This window comes from Manihot esculenta, chromosome 13 (assembly GCF_001659605.2).
Source record: "Manihot esculenta cultivar AM560-2 chromosome 13, M.esculenta_v8, whole genome shotgun sequence".
Lineage (NCBI taxonomy): Eukaryota > Viridiplantae > Streptophyta > Magnoliopsida > Malpighiales > Euphorbiaceae > Manihot > Manihot esculenta.
The window spans coordinates 8,051,646-8,069,652 of NC_035173.2; the positions used below are offsets into that span (position 1 = coordinate 8,051,646).

The 18,007-nt window shown below is 37.4% G+C and overlaps 3 protein-coding genes across 3 annotated transcripts; all 3 read left to right on the forward strand.

The window, feature by feature from the left end:
- Nucleotides 1-3,455: 3,455 nt before the first annotated feature.
- LOC110608285 lies at nt 3,456-4,156 on the forward strand. The gene has a single exon (XM_021747503.2). It carries the CDS (start codon nt 3,556-3,558, stop codon nt 3,967-3,969), a length of 414 nt encoding a protein of 137 aa, XP_021603195.1. The 5' UTR covers nt 3,456-3,555; the 3' UTR covers nt 3,970-4,156.
- Nucleotides 4,157-5,663: 1,507 nt separating this feature from the next.
- On the forward strand, nt 5,664-6,388 carry LOC110608286. The gene has a single exon (XM_021747504.2). It carries the CDS (start codon nt 5,841-5,843, stop codon nt 6,258-6,260), a length of 420 nt encoding a protein of 139 aa, XP_021603196.2. The 5' UTR covers nt 5,664-5,840; the 3' UTR covers nt 6,261-6,388.
- An 8,587-nt stretch (nt 6,389-14,975) lies between these two features.
- On the forward strand, nt 14,976-15,573 carry LOC122721620. Its single transcript, XM_043949947.1, has one exon. The coding sequence runs from the start codon at nt 15,113-15,115 to the stop codon at nt 15,524-15,526; it is 414 nt and encodes a 137-aa protein (XP_043805882.1). The 5' UTR covers nt 14,976-15,112; the 3' UTR covers nt 15,527-15,573.
- The last annotated feature ends 2,434 nt before the right edge of the window (nt 15,574-18,007 follow it).

Genomic DNA, 18,007 nt, shown 5'->3' on the forward strand with positions numbered 1-18,007 from the left:
ATAATAAAAATTATAAAATAAAAAGATTAATAAATTTAATAAAAGGATTATTTGTTAATAGAATAAAATTTTTAAAAAATATTAAAATAAGAAGTAAATCGGTGGTTTGTAACTACTAGGAGTGTTTATGGATTAGTAAATCCAACTAGTCCAACTGAATCTAAATAAATAAAATTGATTAAATGGTTATATTAGATTAGTTGAATATTTTATTTAATTTATATAATTTTATGTTTATTAATCTAATAAATAATCATTTTATATTTAATTATATATTTTAATTTTAATTTTACTTTTTTTTCGATTTTTACATTTAATTTAAATATAATGCTAATTAGATTTATTATTATTATTATCAGGAAATAAATATCTAAATTTAATTATTTTTATTTTTAATTTATAAAAAATTAAAATTAATCACATATTTGAAAAAGTTAAAATAATGTACATAAATTATTTTTTTAATTTTACCTGAAAAAAATTAAATTAATATGTAGAGATTATTTTAATTTTTTAATTCGTATAAAATTTAAAAATATTCATTTTTTTTACAAAAAGTTAAAATAATATATAAAATGTTTTTTATTTTTTATTTTTAAATTTTTATAAAATTAAAATTAATCATATTTATGAAAAAAATTAAAATAATATGCAGAAAATTATTTTAATTTTTTAATTTTTGAAAAATTAAAATTAAAGTTGTAATTTTTAATTTAAAGTTAATTTTTTTAGTTTATAAGTTTTAAAAGTGTATAATGTATAAAATTAATTAGACCTTTTTATATAATATCTAAATTTAATTATTTTATTTTCATTTAATTTTTATAATACTTTTTAATTATACTTTTATTATATTAGTAAATTCAGTTTAAATTAAATAATTTTTTTTTATATTTAATAATTAGTATAATATTAATTAATAAAATTTATTTAATAATTGATAAGTACGAGATTATTAGATAATTTGAATATTTAAATAATGATTAACAAATGAATAAAATATATAAATTTAATTTAATTTAATTAAAAAATTAAATAACTATGTGATATGATGATTGAAAATATTTAAATTTAAATTTAATTCAAATCAACCATCCTACTTACTACCATATTATAAATTACTTTAAATAAAAAGATTGCTAAAATTTTGAAACAGCATTTCATCGGAAGATGAATTTGGCTAGTTAATTATTGAAATGTTTAAATTAAAGAGATAATAGTATAAAAACATTTAACTATTTGCCTTTTAATATATATATATCCCAAATTATAAAAGTAAATTAATATATTTAAATTTATTTATATTCTATTATTAAATATAATTTTTAAATTTAATGAAAAATATTAAGATGATTATCTAGTAAAAATTAATATTTTAATATAATTCATAATGATTAAAAAAATTTCTAAATTTTATGAATTTTAATGATTATACTCTAAATTTTTTTATATATAAATATATCCCAAATTAGTTTCAATTTAATTTTATTTTTAATTTTAATTATTTTTACTTATAATTTTTAAATAACATATTTTTAAGAACCGATAACTCATTTTTAATTTTTTTTACATTAACAAGTGTAATTTTTTGTATAGTTATTATGCAGTTATAAATAATAAGTGGTGTGATAAAATTAATTTTAGTAAATTAAGAAACACTATTTTTTCTATTAGAAAAATTAATTATATTTATTATATTCATTTTAATTAAATTAAAAGTCAATAATTACTTTAATAAATCTAAAATAGTTAAATTCATTAGACAAAATAAAATATAAATTATAGTTATAAATTAAATTGAGTTTAACTATTTTAAATTAACTAAATATATTATTTACTTTCAATTCTATTAAAATGGATATAATAAGTATAAATTAATTTTTCAAGAAAATGACATCATGATTTTCAATTTACTTGTGATATTATTATCATAATACTTATGATACATAACTATGTAAAAGAAAAATAAATTACATAGTCATAGAGATATATAATCTAAAATTATAAATAAATTGAATTAAAATTAAAAATTAAATAAATAAAAAATTAATTTGGAGTATATTTATTAAAAATAAATTAAGGATATAATTGTTAAAATTAGTAAAGTTTAAAATTTTTAATAATTATTTATTTAAATTATATTAAAATATTAATTTTTTTGTACCGATTAAAATAATAACGTAATATTTTATTAAATTTAATTATTAAAATTTTTATAATAAAATATAAATAAATTTAGATAATTAATTTAAAATATAATAATTAACTTTTTATAATTTAGGATATATATTATAGTTCAGAATTCTTTTTATTATTATCTCTAAATTAAATTTAAAAGATGCTTTGTTGTGTAGTGTTGGTATTTCATCGAGGTCCAGCCAGAGTTTAGTTTCAAGCTATGATTTTGATCAATATTGGTTTGAGTCAAATTTAGAGGGGTCTAAATTAATGGTTTTAATTTCTCTCAGCTCCTGACCCTATAATCAATCAGAATTTCTGCTTCAAACAGTCGACGTTGGCTAATTCAAATTATTTTCTTATAGACGGAGACTTTTAAAGTATTACATGAATCAAACCATTCCAAATTAAAATCAAGACCATAAAAAATTGAAATCAGATAGCTTTTGAACCAGATAGTCTCGGTCCAATATTGATTCTCTCTAAAATTTGAATATCTGATTTTCAGCCCAAATCAAACCGTAGACAGGCTTGATTTCATGAGTGGAAAAGTGGGGAATGCACTAACAACAGAAACGATTGCCCGTCCCTTTAATTAGCTTAATGCCTGATCCTCCCTCTCACCGTGGGTCTCGTTGTTTCTGAGGAAAAAAAAAAAAAAGTCAAGTTGATGGTTTTGCAAGTAAACTTTTTGACTTAGCCCACCGGAAGTTCTACAGAGGAACCGGTGTTTTCGAAATTAGATTAAGACCAAATGGTTGAACCACAAATCATTAGAAAAAAATAATTATTATTTTAATCAATTTGTTCTGGGGTTGAACATTTGATGGATTTTCAAAGATGTGGCTGGTCAGATGGCCACCGGCGGATTTAGCAGACGCGCAATCGAGCACTTGCCCGCTGCCCCCTTAAAATTTTCCCATAAAACTTATTAATTTTATTTCATAATTCATTACTTTAATTTTAATTAATAAATTCTGCTCGGATTGAATCCATCCATTAAAAGATAAATAAAATATTTTTATAAATATTTAAAAAAATATATTTACGAGAATCAAATTCTGATTGTAATAATATATATATTAAAAAAATATTTATATTATTTTTATTGACTAAATTTTTTGAATCCATCCCGCCTATGAAAATAGTCAATGGATTTTGGAAACCAGGTAGCCATGCATGTTCGTCCATGCATAGACATTCAACACCTTCGTTTCTCTAAGCTTCATAGCAGCTTCTCTCTCTTTATATATATATATATATAACACAAACCCAGCTTCAGATTCATCATCAATATCAAATTTCTTCTCTTCAAAAGCTTTTGATTCTTAGCTTAAATCCCCTGGTTCTACCCATTTAAAGAAAGACAGAAGGAAGATGAGTGTGGAAGTTTTGGACGGTGTCACCATTGTGAACTTCGTGGAGGACGAAAAAGCATTCACTGAATCAGTACGTGACCGTTTTGATCACCTTGATACAGACCAAGATGGTCTCCTTTCCTATGCAGAAATGTTAAAGGAGCTGCAGAGTCTGAGGGTATTCGAGACTCACTTTGGAATAGATGTGAAGACAGACCCAGAAGAACTGGCTCGAGTTTACAGTTCTCTGTTCGAGCAGTTTGATCATGACTTGAGTGGGAGAGTAGATTTGGAGGAATTCAAGGAAGAGACGAAGCAAATGATGCTGGCCATGGCTAATGGGTTGGGTTTCTTGCCTGTTCAGATGGTGTTGGAAAAAGATAGTCTCTTGAAGAAAGCTGTGGAGAGAGAATCTGCTTCTGCTGCTGCTTAAAAATTTTGCCATGCTTTGCTTTCTATTAACGCTGCAACTGATCCATTTTCTATTTTCTTCCTTGTTGTCTTTAATTTTCCCATTGCATGCATGGTAATCTTTAGAGCTTTTACCAGTGAAAAATAAATGTTTTGTTATGTAATTGAGATCAAAGATAATTCAAATTCAATGGAAAATATTTTCTCCAGTTTACTAGTGTTTGAGATACTAAAAAACTAATTAATAAAATCTATTGGGGAGAGAAGTTAAGTTGGTAGAGGTTGTTAAACTAGTCGTAGGAAATAGAGAGCTAATTAGCATGGGTTTATATCTTAGCTATGTAGTAATCTCCTTTTTCCTCTAGCAGTTTATAAACTCCTCGATCTTCATTAATAAAGCAGGATTGAATTTTACTGAATAAGTATGAATCCGATTGGTACAAAGAACTATGGCCATATGGTTCAAGCTCAAAGCATGATGGTTCAAGCTCAAAGCCATATGGCCAAAGAATGGATAATAGAAAGAAGAATGATACGCAATCGTACTTTCTGCAATAATTGAGGCTATATAAAAGGTTCATACTTTAAGATAATTGAATATCCAGATTGGTACAAAGAATTAAAATAGAAAAAAGAGAGACAATAAGCTAATGCTGCTAATCAGATGCTTATAAAGACTCCTTTGGATATTTCCAATACCAGCATATCTCAGGGTAAGAATGAAGATGAGAGCGTTAACTTTTCTGCTATATATGTTTCAGCTGGAAATAATGAAGCTGATGAGGGGCAAAGCTCCTGTTATACCCTATAATTGAGACTGAGTTTACAAATGCTACAGACTTTGTTGTTAAGACTTTTTGATTTTTGTTTTTAGCACGAAAGACTGGGGCAAAGGGGTTTGGATCATAGATATAAGGGTTACATATCATATGTGCGCCATACCTTATTTGATTGATAAACCTGTTTTGCTTGCTAAACCTAAAATAGGAAAAATTGATGGGTTAATAATAACCAGATTTATTTGGATTCGTGTATTAATCTGGCAGAGATTTCTATTATGATTGGAAACAATTCAAAATTGATGGGTTAGCAAGTGAACTTCTTTTGACTGAGCCCACTGGAAGTTCCGCAAAGGGAACCAGTGCTTTCGACATTGGATTAAGACCAAATCATTGAACCACAGATTAATATTATTAGAAAAATAAATTTAAAATTATTTTAATCAATTTGTGATGGAGTTGAATCAATTTGAACCTTTTAATTAGTGAACTAATCAATAGATTAATTGATTCAATAATTTTTAGAAACAGCTTAATTCTTTCTATTCCTCTTTAGATTATGATAATAATTCTATGGTTAAAAGCCAATTAGTTTAATTACCCTTTATTCAAAATAAAAAAAAATTATAAGAATTTAATTAATTTTATTGTTTAAAATATAAGAATTTTTTATTTAACTTATAGATTTTCTATTTTATAAGAATAGACCTAAGTTTGAGTCTCATTCTCCTAAAGTCCTAGTAAAAAAAAAAAAATTTATATTATAAGATTAAAAAATCCGCCTTAATCTAGCTATATTGTAAAGGTTTACAGCGGGCGGAGATCTAGGAAGCATTAAGATTTCGAAAAATTTTAAAGATGTAGCAAGTCAGCTGGCAATAGTCCATGGGTTTTGGAAACCAGGTACCCATGTTCTTCCATGCATACTTATTCACCACCTTCATTTCTCTAAGCTTCATTGCAGCTTCTCTCCCTCTGTCTCTCTCTATATATAAACAGGAACCCAGCTTCTGATTCATCATCAATATCAAATTCAAATTTCTTCTCTTCAAAAGCTTTTGATTCTTAGCTTAAATCCCCTGGTTCTACCCATTTAAAGAAAGAGAGAAGGAAGATGAGTGTGGAAGTTTTGGACGGTGCCACCATTGTGAACTTCGTGGAGGACGAAGAAGCGTTCACTGTATCAGTACGTGACCGTTTTGATAACCTTGATACAGACCAAGATGGTCTTCTTTCCTATGCAGAAATGTTGAAGGAGCTGCAGAGTCTGAGGGTTTTCGAGACTCACTTTGGAATAGATGTGAAGACAGACCCAGAAGAGCTGGCCCGAATTTACAGTTCTCTGTTCGACCAGTTTGATCATGACTTGAGTGGGAGAGTAGATTTGGAGGAGTTCAAGGAAGAGACGAAGCAGATGATGCTGGCCATGGCTAATGGGTTGGGTTTCTTGCCTGTTCAGATGGTGTTGGAAGAAGATAGTCTCTTGAAGAAGGCTGTGGAGAGGGAGTCTGCTTCTGCTTTTGCTGCTGCTTAAAAATTTTGCCATGCTCTACTTTCTATTAACGCTGCAACTGATCCATTTTCTATTTTCTTCCTTGTTGTCATTAATTTTTCCATTGCATGCATGTAATCTTTAGAGCTTTTACCAGTGAAAAATAAATGTTTTGTTATGTAATTTAGATCAAAGATGATTCAAATTCACTATACTCAAATTTATTTGATGCAAAATATTTTTTTCACTTTACTAGTGTTGAGATATTAAAAAAAAATTAATTAGAGAAAAAAAAATTTCATTATAATAAATTAAGCTTTTTAAAGAAAATTGAATAATTATTTTCGGGATTTTGACTATACGGAGTATTTACACTTAAGGTGGAGGCCACTGCAAAATTTACATCCAGAAAGGCAAAATATTTACTGATACAATGTTTACAATTAAGAATTAAAATATATATTTAATAAGTTTAAATTTAATATAATTATTGATGACCTAAGATCTAGAAAATAGGGTTTTACAATGGTTCCGTGAAACTAGAAAAAGCGTAGACTTAGAGGAGAGTATTTCTCCTTTTATATATTTTCTTTTGTCTGCTAGTGATGTGTAACAGAATGTATGTCATTGGGCCACCTGTCCCTGTCACGTTGATATGGACGTACGAGGAAATCAGATCGCTGCCCCATGCGTAACAGCCCCATGCGTAACGGCCCCTGATTCTCCCGGACGCGCGTACGGGTGGTCCCAAGTGAAGGATGAGTAGGTCTTCTTCCTGATTCGGGGCCGGACCGGACGATATGATATGGGCCGAACCCAGAGAGGATTTTATTCATCGGGCTAGGCCGGCCTGATTGAGGAGATTGATGGGAGTCCAATCTCCAGACTGGGTGGACCGGACTTGATGCATGTGATGAGACTTGAGGGCCTCTAGATGATGGGCTAGTGTCGTGGGCCTGGCCCCAGACCGGGGTGAGAAAATCCAGCGGTCATCAATTGCCCCTTTACCCTCTCGTCAGTTATTGTCCGGCTGATGAGGGGGTAAATACCGAGAGTAATAATGACCATGCAGTCTAAAGGACAAGTCTACTCAGAACATCTCTTCGTCTCATCACTGTTTCAAATTTCAAATTCTCTCTGTCTTCTCGAAATCTTTGCTCTCTTCTATCTTCTGCACGATTTGCCTACATCGTCCTTCTGTCCCAGCCACTTTCAAGGTACGCTCTCCTCTTTGTCCTTCCATGGATAGCCCAAAACTTCCCGACGTTCTTAGAGTAGAGTCTAATGTCACTCCGTCTGTCCTAAAAAATTTCTTCTCTAGGGAGTATTTAGATACCCCTCTCTTTCGTATTCGGGCCCCCTACCCGAACGAGAGGATCGTTCTTCCTGATCCTCCTCCCTCCGACCTAATCGATCCCCAAAAGGATCTTAGCCTGATCTTTTTCGCTAAACAGAGGGAGTTTGGCTTAACCTTCCCCTTTTCTCCTTTCTTTACCGAGATCTTCCGGTACTTCAGGATAACTCCTCGGATGCTAGTTCCCAATTCCATTCTGTTCATGTCCTCCTTTGAATCTGTATGTCTGAGCTGGGGTTCACACCTACGGTGCATTTGTTTGTTTCTTTCTTCCGATTAGTCAGAGCAATCCAGGGTTTTTATTATTTTTCCCCTAGGGGGACTTTCAATCTTTTCAGGTCATAAAGACTCAATAAAGGGCTGGATGGAGGGCTTTGCAGTAGTGGAGCTCAAGAAGGAGTCCGGACTCATCTGGGACCTAGAACTCTCCTGGGAGGATGTTTCACTGAACTGCAATGACCTGCCCCAGCTGAGCCTTACTGAGCAGGTCGGATATATTCGACTGACTTCTGTAGAAAAGAAGTATGATGTCGAGAAGTGTATGTTTGTGTCTAATCTTCGTGATATTAGAGACACGAGTACTTTACTCCACTTAGCTGTGTCATTTTGCCTTTGTAATCTGTGTGGCTTGTTATCTTACTTTGTATTGATTTTGGACTTTTGCAGCTTCCGACGTGAAGATGGACCAGATCAAGCCCCCGAAGAACCTTATACTGTCCCGAGAGAGCATGGACGCTGCTCTGGATGCTCTCTTGGCTGGGCAGTCTGTGAAGGAGGCTACTCAAAGCGTAGCCGAGGTTATTTATTCCAGGTCGGTTACTCGACCTCCTCCTCCCCCAGCATCTTCTCAGGCTCCCAGACCGAGTTCCCGACGTAGCAAGTCGTCTCGACCCTCTAGCCACAGCAGATCGAGCTCGGTTCACCAGTCTTCTCAAGCCCCCCGGCCTCGACGCTCTTCTACTGAGAGGACGGAAAAGGCTCCAAGAGTTATTTCTGAAGTGGCTGAGGAAACTGGGCTGGCGAGGACGGACCCTATCCTTCCTCCTGTGGATGCTTCTGCTGTGGGACTTGAGGTCTCCATTACTGAAGAGAAAGCTCCAGGAAAAAGAAAAGAGGTTATTCTTGTAGACGAAGATGTTCAGGAGGCCCCTACCAGAGATGCCCCTGCTCCTGATGAGGTTGGATCCGGCCTTGCTAGTGATGGAGGTGTCACAGAGAAGGCTGGGGACAAGCGTCCTGCCCTCTCCGAAATGCCAGTCCCAGCTCCTATTCGGAAGAAATCCAGGGCTTCCAAGGGATCAGCTCCAGCTCTCCCTCCTCTTGAGAAGAAGAAAGATGTTCCTGTGATACCCCTGTTGTCTACTCCTGACAATGACATTTTGAACGCAGAGGACATCACCCACCAGTCTCCCGCAAGTGTTGTCGCTGAAATTATCAAGGAGCGAATGTTTGGTGGCATCACAGAGGCTTCAGACCCACGCTTGCTTGCTCTCACTGGTCTTCTAGCTAGTTCTACCAGGGAGCAGGCAGCGTTCCGGTCTCGACCTCAGGGGGAGCTGGGAGATACGATCAGGGAGATGCTCCTGATGGTAAGTCGTTCGTTTTGATTTCTGCTCGTATTCTAATTTTCTTTGTTTCTTTGTTATGACAGCTTTTTCTTTTTGCGCTAGGTGATGGGCCTCTTCATGGAGGTGGACGCTCGTGACCACTCTCTCCGGGAGTCTGTGGATCGCCGGGTTGAGGAGGCCCGTTTAGAGGAAAATCTGTCTGCCACCAGTGACGCCCGGGGTAATCTGGCCGTAGCCCATGAGCATGCCAAGTCCCTAGAGGCGGAGTTATCTCACGCCCGAAGGGTTCTTAAAGAGTCTGACGAGAGGGCAGCTGCATCAGAGGTCTATTGTGAGGAAGTTCTGAAGCAGCTGTCCTCCGCAGTGGATGCTCTGCGTGAGAGGGACGAGGCCATGAGCCAGAAGGAGGAGGTCCAGCGCCAGCATGAGCAGCTGAAGGTAAAATTCGATGCCGTGCTGGCTCAAAAGAGTGAAGCCGTAGCTCGGGTTGTGGTCCTGAAGCAGGAGCTAAGTAAGCAAGCTGATAGTGTTAAGGGCTTGACTTTGGCGGCAGAGGAGTCCCAACTTCAGAATCAGCAACTCTGCCAACAAGTCAAATCTCTGGAGACGAGGTGCTCAGCTCTGCTTGAAGAGGTCAAATTGACTGAGGACAGGGTCCAGCTGGAGGTCGAGAAGTGTCTAAGGGAGTATAAGGAGTCCCCCGAGCTGAAGAAGGAGATCCAGCAGGCTTGTGAAGCTCACCTCCAGGATTATAAAAGTTCTTCTAAATTTAAAGCCAAGATAGCTGAGGCCTGTGAGAAGCGACTTGCGGAATTCCAAGGCTCTGATGAAATGAAAATTGCCGTATGGAATAAGGGCTTCCGCATGTTCGTCTCTGGGTACAATCGGGGCCTAAGGACAGCCAGATACGCCCCCTCTACCCCGTTGGCTGAGCTCCGAGCTGCCGAGGAAGACTCTGATGGCGAGGATGTGCTTTATGGGGAGGATGACAGACCTTTGCTCAAAGGAGCTCCTCGTACTGCAGCTGGGCCTTCTGAGGCAGGCGCCGAGCTGGGAGATGGAGATGCTGAGTCTCGGGGGCTGGAGGTCGTGCCTTTTGTGGGCATTGGGGGGTCTGAGCCAGAAGGTGCTGGGCCTCCCATAGACAGTAATGTAGATAATGTAAATGTAGATAGTACAGAAGGTAATGTAGATGTTAATGCCCCTAGACATGTAAGTCCTTTAAGGACTGTTTTTCCTTCAGTAGAGTAGATTGTGAAGTAGGTTGTAATTACTTTTCCTTTTAATGAAATTTAATTTTTGTGTTTGGTATTTTGAGTTATTTTGTTATTTATTTCTCTGACTTTATTCATATTTGAGCTGTTCTTACCTTCTCACCGGGCTACTTATTCTGTCTAATCAGTCTAATTTGTTTAATTTTAAAGATTGGCGAGTAAAACATTTAGGAGGTGTTTAATAAATCTTGTAAGGAATTGACTACATCGTCTTTCATTTCTTGCCCCTTAGTTAATCAGGGTTGAAAACTTAGCAAGAGACTTAGTCTCTGACTTATAAATTTATCTATTTTACTAAGGCATTCTTATCTGTAAGCTCTTTCCGAGCTGGACTAGCCGTACCCGTAAGCTCTGTTTTTAACAGTGGGCTGGACTCTCGACCTACGAATTTTTATGATTCTTGTAAGGACATCCTCATTTTTCTCTTATTACTTTGTTACTATGAGCTCCGGCATACAGCCTTTGTTTAATAATGATAATAAGTCAAATCATGTACTTTTAAAGGTGATGAGCAGGGCTGGCCTTTTTGCCTTTAGTTCTGATTTGATAAGAGCTGAAGCTGGGGTCTCATCTGCTCATGCCCTTGGATTTCTCCTCGAGTTACCCCCTTTACCTCCTCAGCATTTATTACATGAGTGGTGAGGGGGTAAAGCCCTAGACTTCATTTGGAATGGCGCTGCTTTATTTAGACGATTTTACCTCTCTGTCTGGTAATGAGCTCGGATATCTGGTTCCTCTTGAGGTGATCCTTTGTCAGTAGGTGCGGTCTGGGCTGTATGCTCCACTAGGATGGGGAGTTCAGCTTTTTTTATTTTATTTTATTTTTATCGTTTTCCTCTCTCAGGGTCATTTTTGCTAAGTGTTTGTTTACTGTGAGTTAATCCGAGCTGTGGGCCGGATCTCTTGCTTTTGTCGTGAGTTCGTCCGTTCGACGGATTAGGGAGCTCGGATTTTTGTTCTTTGCTTAGACTTTTGTGCTACAGCTTTTGCGCTATTTGTGTGACGAGCTCGGGAGTTCGGAATTTCATCTTCCTCACTGTGAAGTCAATACTTAATTTTTTGTTTTCTTGACGAGACTTATACGAGCTGTGTTTCAGGGCTCCTGGCCTTTTTTTTTTTGCTCTGGGGAGATCTTAGAGATCCTGCCGACCGTTTTTACTCCAGGAGATCTTACGAGATCCTGGCTGTTTTTGCTCCAGGAGATCTTACGAGATCCTGGCTGTTTTTGCTCCAAGAGATCTTACGAGATCCTGGCCCTTTTTGCTCCAGAAGATCTTACGAGATCCTGGCCATTTTTGCTCCGGGGAGATCTTGGGGATCCCGCTGGCCGTTTTTGCTCCAGGAGATCTGACGAGATCCTGGCAGTTTTTGCTCCAGGAAATCTTACGAGATCCTGGCCGTTTTTGCTCCGGGGAGATCTTGGGGATCCTGCCGGCTGTTTTTGCTCCAGGAGATATTTCTGTCTCAAGGAAATCTTCTGATATCTGTTCTTTTCTTTTCCTGAGAGAGTTAATACTCACAATAATAGAGATAATCATTGCATTATTATAAGACGGTGTTATTTCATGTTTTCATAGTACAAGAATTTCTTTTCACAAATATTCTAAGGAAGGTACATCTCTAACTTGTTCAACCTTTTGTTCCTCCAACGATCATGTTGATGGTTCCACTGGACCCATCATTCACTGGTCCAGCTCCCGCTCTTCTTGGTACTTGGGCTGCCGGATTGGGCTGAGGCCTCTGTCCCTCCGGTTGCTTTACGAAGTTCTTGAGGTGCCCCCTTTTTATCAGCCTCTCGATCTCTGTGATTAACTGGAAGCAGTTATTGGTGTCGTGACCGTGCGTGCGATGGTACTGACAATATTTGTCAGGATCTCGCTGGTTTGCTTCCGTTTTCATAGGCCTAGGCCATTGGAGGAACTCCTTGTCCTGGACGGCCATGAGCACTTCGGCTCTAGAGGCGTTGAGTAGGGTTGGCATCTCTGGAACCCACGGAGGGGGTGGCCTCTGTTCTGAGACCCGAGGAGGGAGAGGTCTTTGGTCCCTTCACTCCCAGGGTTGTCTGTAAGGCTTAGACCTCTTGCCATGCTTTTTCTCGTGCCTCTCCGGCCTCACTTCCTCCGGTGCTTTCCCCTTATCTGTCGCTCCCTTGGTGAACCTGCTCGTCACCAAGGCATCATCCTGCCTTATGTATTTTTCAGCCCGATTCATCAGCTCGGCCAGTGAGGTCGGAGGTTTCCTGCTTAATGAGCCAAAGAACTCGGCCGAGGTTGTCCCCTTCTGCATGGCTTCTACAGCCCTTCCCTCATCGAGCTCGAAAATTTGCAGGGCTTCCGTATTGAAATGAGCGACGTATTCTCTGAGCGATTCGTCTCTCCTCTGCCTGACCGTCTCCAGGTAACTCGCCTTTCTATCTGCGGGCACCCCAGTGATAAACCAGCTGATGAAGCGAGTGGCCAGATCTCCAAAGTTGCTAATACTTCCGGCCTCAAGGCTGTTGAACCACGCCCGCGCTGGCCCCGAAAGCGTTGTAGGGAATACCTTACACATCAAGGCATCTGAAAGAGTTTGCAGCTCTATGAAAGTCTTATAGTTCAAGACGTGCTCCCGGGGGTTCCCAGCTCCGTCGTACGCGGCCATAGGTGGCATTATAAACTTCTTGGGAACGGTCTCCTGCTGCACCCATGTTGAGAAGGGTGAGGAGGTAGGCAGAAGAGTTTGGTTGGAGTTCTTCGCCCCTAACTCGGTCAAAAGCTGCTCTCTCATCTTTTGCAACTTTTGGTCTACACTCTCCGCTTCCTGCCTGGGCTTCTTTTTCTGGCGGCACTCCTCCTCCCACGTCTCGCTCCCCATCCTTCCGGTTGTTCCGGCGGAATAACTATCGACTTCATCGTTCTCAATCATCTCTCTCACCCTCCTTCCATGAACTCTGGCCTCCGGTTCTTCCTCTTCCCCGGCTCTTCTCCCCCTTTCTCTGGTTTCGCGGCTAACTGTTTGGGATGGTTGAGAGTAGGTTGAGGTTCATTGGTCTAGGGCTCTTCTACCACTGTCAATATGTTTACTGGGGTGCTAAGACCCCGTTGCTGCATCATCTGCCCCAGCCAGTGGGCGGTATTTTGTAGTTGGAGGACGATGGTTTGGAGGTCCTGGTTGGACAAGGTAGCGGCGGAAGCATTCCCTGCCAAGCTTAGCGAGGGGTTGAAAGGGATAGGTGGTTGATTGTTTGGAGTTTTGGGACTGGAAAAGGAGAACTGCTGCCCCTCTTGGGCAGAGCTCAGGTCATTTGGAGTGTTAAGATTATTGTTTTCATTGTGATCAGCTATCGTGGATCTCAGTAGGTTTGTTTAGAGTGGAACTCCGGTGATGAAAAGATCTCCTTCGTCCCCACAGACGGCGCCAATTGATGATCTAAAATCTAGAAAATAGGGTTTTACGAGGGTTCCGTGAAACTGGAAAAAGTTTATTAGACCTAGAGGAGAGTATTTCTCCTTTTATATATTTTCTTTTGTCCACTAGTGACGTGTAATAGAATGTATGTCATTGGGCCACCTGTCCCTGTCACGTTGATATGGACGTACGAGGAAATCAGATCGCTGCCCCATGCGTAACGGCCCCTGATTCTCCTGGACGCGCATACGGGTGGTCCCAAGTGAAGGATGAGTAGGTCTTCTTCCTGATTCGGGGCCGGACCAGATGATATGATATGGGCCGAATCCAGAGAGGATTTTATTCATCGGGCCCAAAGGGCTAGGCCGGCCTGATTGAGGAGATCGATGGGAGTCCGATCTCCAGACTGGGTGGACCGGACTTGATGCATGTGATGAGGCTTGGGAGCTTCTAGATGATGGGCTGGTGTCGTGGGCCTAGCCCCAGACCAGAATAAGAAAATCCAGCAGTCATCAATTATATTATGGAATAGGTTCAAATTTAAATATTATGGATAGAATATCCATTACTTGAATTTATTTATATAAATATTTAATTTAATATAAAATATATATTTTATGATTATATTTATAATTTTTTTATATATTTTCATTTAAAATTTTGATTTTTATAAATTACTTTTGAATTATATTTTATGTAAATTATTAAATTAAAATTTCTAGAACTAAGCAAGTTAGGATACTGTCAAATAATAATAATAATATCTAAGATGAGTTTAGGCATTCGGGGTAGGGTTTGGGCCTACATACTACCATCCCTATACTGATTGAAAAATAATTTTAAAAAAGTCAACATTGATGGGTTAGCAAGTCAACTTCTTTTGACTGAGCCCACTGGAAGTTCCGCAAGGAACCAGAGCTTTGGACTTTGGATTGAGACCAAATGATTGAAGCGTAGAACATTAGAAAAATAAATTTAAAATTATATTATAAGATTAAAATTCATAATAGCAAATGGGTAAAGATCTAAAAAGCATTAAGGTTTGGAAATTTTGGTGGGTTTGTAAAAATGTAGCAAGTCAACTGGCAATAGTCAATGGGTTTTAGAAACCAGGTACCCATGTTCTTCCATCCATGCCCATTTACCACCTTCATCTCTCTAAGCTTCCTGGCAACTTCTCTCTCTCTATATATATATAGCACAAACCCAGCTTCTGATTCATCATCAATATCAAATCCCTCCTCTTTAAAAGCTTTTGATTCTTAGCTAACATCCCCTGGTTCTACCCATTAATAAAAAGAAATAAGGAAGATGAGCGTGGAAGTTTTGGATGGTGCCACCATTGTGAACTTCGTGGAGGACGAAGAAGCATTCACTGTATCAGTACGTGACCGTTTTGATCACCTTGATACAGACCAAGATGGTCTTCTTTCCTATGCAGAAATGTTGAAGGAGCTGCAGAGTCTGAGGGTTTTCGAGACTCACTTTGGAATAGATGTGAAGACAGACCCAGAAGAGCTGGCTCGAGTTTACAGTTCTCTGTTCGAGCAGTTTGATCATGACTTGAGTGGGAGAGTAGATTTGGAGGAGTTCAAGGAAGAGACGAAGCAGATGATGCTGGGCATGGCTAATGGTTTGGGTTTCTTGCCTGTTCAGATGGTGTTGGAAGAAGATAGTCTCTTGAAGAAAGCTGTGGAGAGAAAGTCTGCTTCTGCTGCTGCTTAAAAATTTTGCCATGCTTTGCTTTCTATTAACACTGCAACTCCATTTTTTATTTTCTGTTTTGTGCTTTCGTCTGGTTCTTATTCTTCCTTTTTGCCTTTAATTTTCCCATTGCAAGCATGATAATCTTTAGAGCTTTTACCAGTGAAAAATAAATGTTGTCATGTAAATGAGACCACGATGGCTCATATTCAATACACTCTTGTTCTGAGGAAAATATTTTATCCATAATTTTTTCTTCATTAAAATAAATTAAGCTGTTTTTTTTTAAAAAAAAAACAATAATAGCTTTCTAGATTTTAATTCTTATTAACTGTACTAAATTTTATATGCACGAATTCTATTAACACTATTCTTTTAATATTGCATTCGAACAATAAAAAATAAATTTTTTTTAGAAACAGTTTCCTTTAAAATATTTTTTATATACAAATTATTTCTGTAGATCAAACAAAGACTTGGTCAAGTTATTGAAAAAAGTTTTATATGAAAAATATTTTCTTAAGGATATTGAAAATATTTTCTAAAAAAACATATTTTTTATTTTTTCATTATAATTTAAAAAATAAAAGATATTAATAAATTTATATACATTAGTATAAATAAGATACTTAAAATTCGAAAATTAACTTCTTCCTTGAAAAGAATACATCATTTTTCTTAAAAATGACTTAATTTTTTTTAGCAATAAAATATTTTTTTATTGATCAATATTTTTCTGAATGTCACAAAAATTAAAAAATATTTTTCAAGAGAAATTAAATATGTGATTTGACTCGATAGTCACCAAAGGTAGGGGTGAGCATTCGGTCGGTTCGGTTCAAAACCGAACCGAACCGAAAAAACCGAAAACCGAATTGTAGAATTTTACAAAAATCAAACCGAACCGAATAAGAGGAATAACCGAATCGAACCGAACCGATTTGGTTCGGTTCGGTTCGGTCGGTTCAATCGGTTGAACCGATTTTCAATTTTTTTTTTAAAATTCATTCTAAAATTCTATTAAAATATTTTAATTTTAAATTTTACAAATAAAAAATCAAACAACTCATATATTCATGCGAACCCCAGCTCAAATGCCCCAATACTCAATTCAAAAAGCAGTGTGTCATCGGATGTACAGATTGGGAAGATAAAATCTGAACGCAAGAATACAAAATAGAGCAATAACAGTAAAATAATACTAACCAATACCATAAAATAGCAAATTGAAACCAACACCAGCAAGCAATACAAATTTACAACACCAGCAAGCAACAAAATTTGTATTGCTGCTCTCTATTTCCACAGCAGGAAGATTAAACAACCAAGCAAAAATATACACCTATATTTCAGAATCTATCTTGTGTTAGATTTCCAAGTCCAGAAGAACACTCCAAATTTCTGCCCACTGTAGCACCATCATCATCTCTTAAATTATAATTCTGAAAATAATGTAGCATAACACAAAAGCGTTTGTTATGGACAGAAAATGATGGGCATGGGAGAATAAGAATTTGAGCCATGCAAAGCTAGTTGAACTTAAAGGAGGGAACCATAAATCTAAAACATATGAACAGGTCTTAAGAGAAGCAAGCTATCCCTTAATTGGCCAACACTCTTAACAATGTAATATGCTACAAGCGGATAGTTAAGGCATATGTTAACCTGTAGAGCGACGACCGACGATTGTGTGGAGAGCGACGGCCGAAGATTGCGTGGAGAGCGACGGCCGGAGATTGCGTGGAGAGCGACGGCCGAAGATTGTGTGGAGACTGGAGAGAGAGAATAGAGAGCTACAGTGGAGAGCGACGACAGTCGGCGACTCAGCGTTGCAAGTGAAGATCGATGACCCGAGTTAGCCGCGATGGTTAATTGGTCGATGTCGGGAGGAGAGTGGAGGTTGGACGGTGGACGGTGGACCCGCTGGAAGTGGTGGAGCTCAATGCTCAGAGAAGAAGAGGCACAGGTGTGACGGGAGGGGTGAGTGAGGCGGCGTGGATTCTGCGTCTCTACTCTCAATGGCACATCTTTTAGATTTAGGGCAAACGCTTATAAGAGTATATTTCAAAACGACGTAGTATAGGTGATTTCGGTTCGGTTCGGTTTAATCGAAATTTTTGAATCTAAAACCGAACCGAACCGAAATCACCGAAATTTCTAAAATGAAAAACCGAACCGAACCGAAATATATAAAAAATCGAACCAAAATTTTAAATCGGTTCGGTTCGGTCGGTTTTTTCGGTTTAAACCGAAATCTGCTCAGCCCTAACCAAAGGGTCTCACATGGTGGGAGTCTTTTAGTGGATCCTGAAGATGACGTATTTGTAACTCGTACATCTAGAGGTAAGGATTCGGTCTCTCGTGATACTCATCCTCAATCACTCAAGGTTTTAAAGCTTGCCTCTTACCAACCAGAACCTAAATCTCTTTTTCATTATGGTCCATGGTTGTTACATGTCAATCACCAAAATCCTGATTAATATGAAATCTCTAATCTATTAG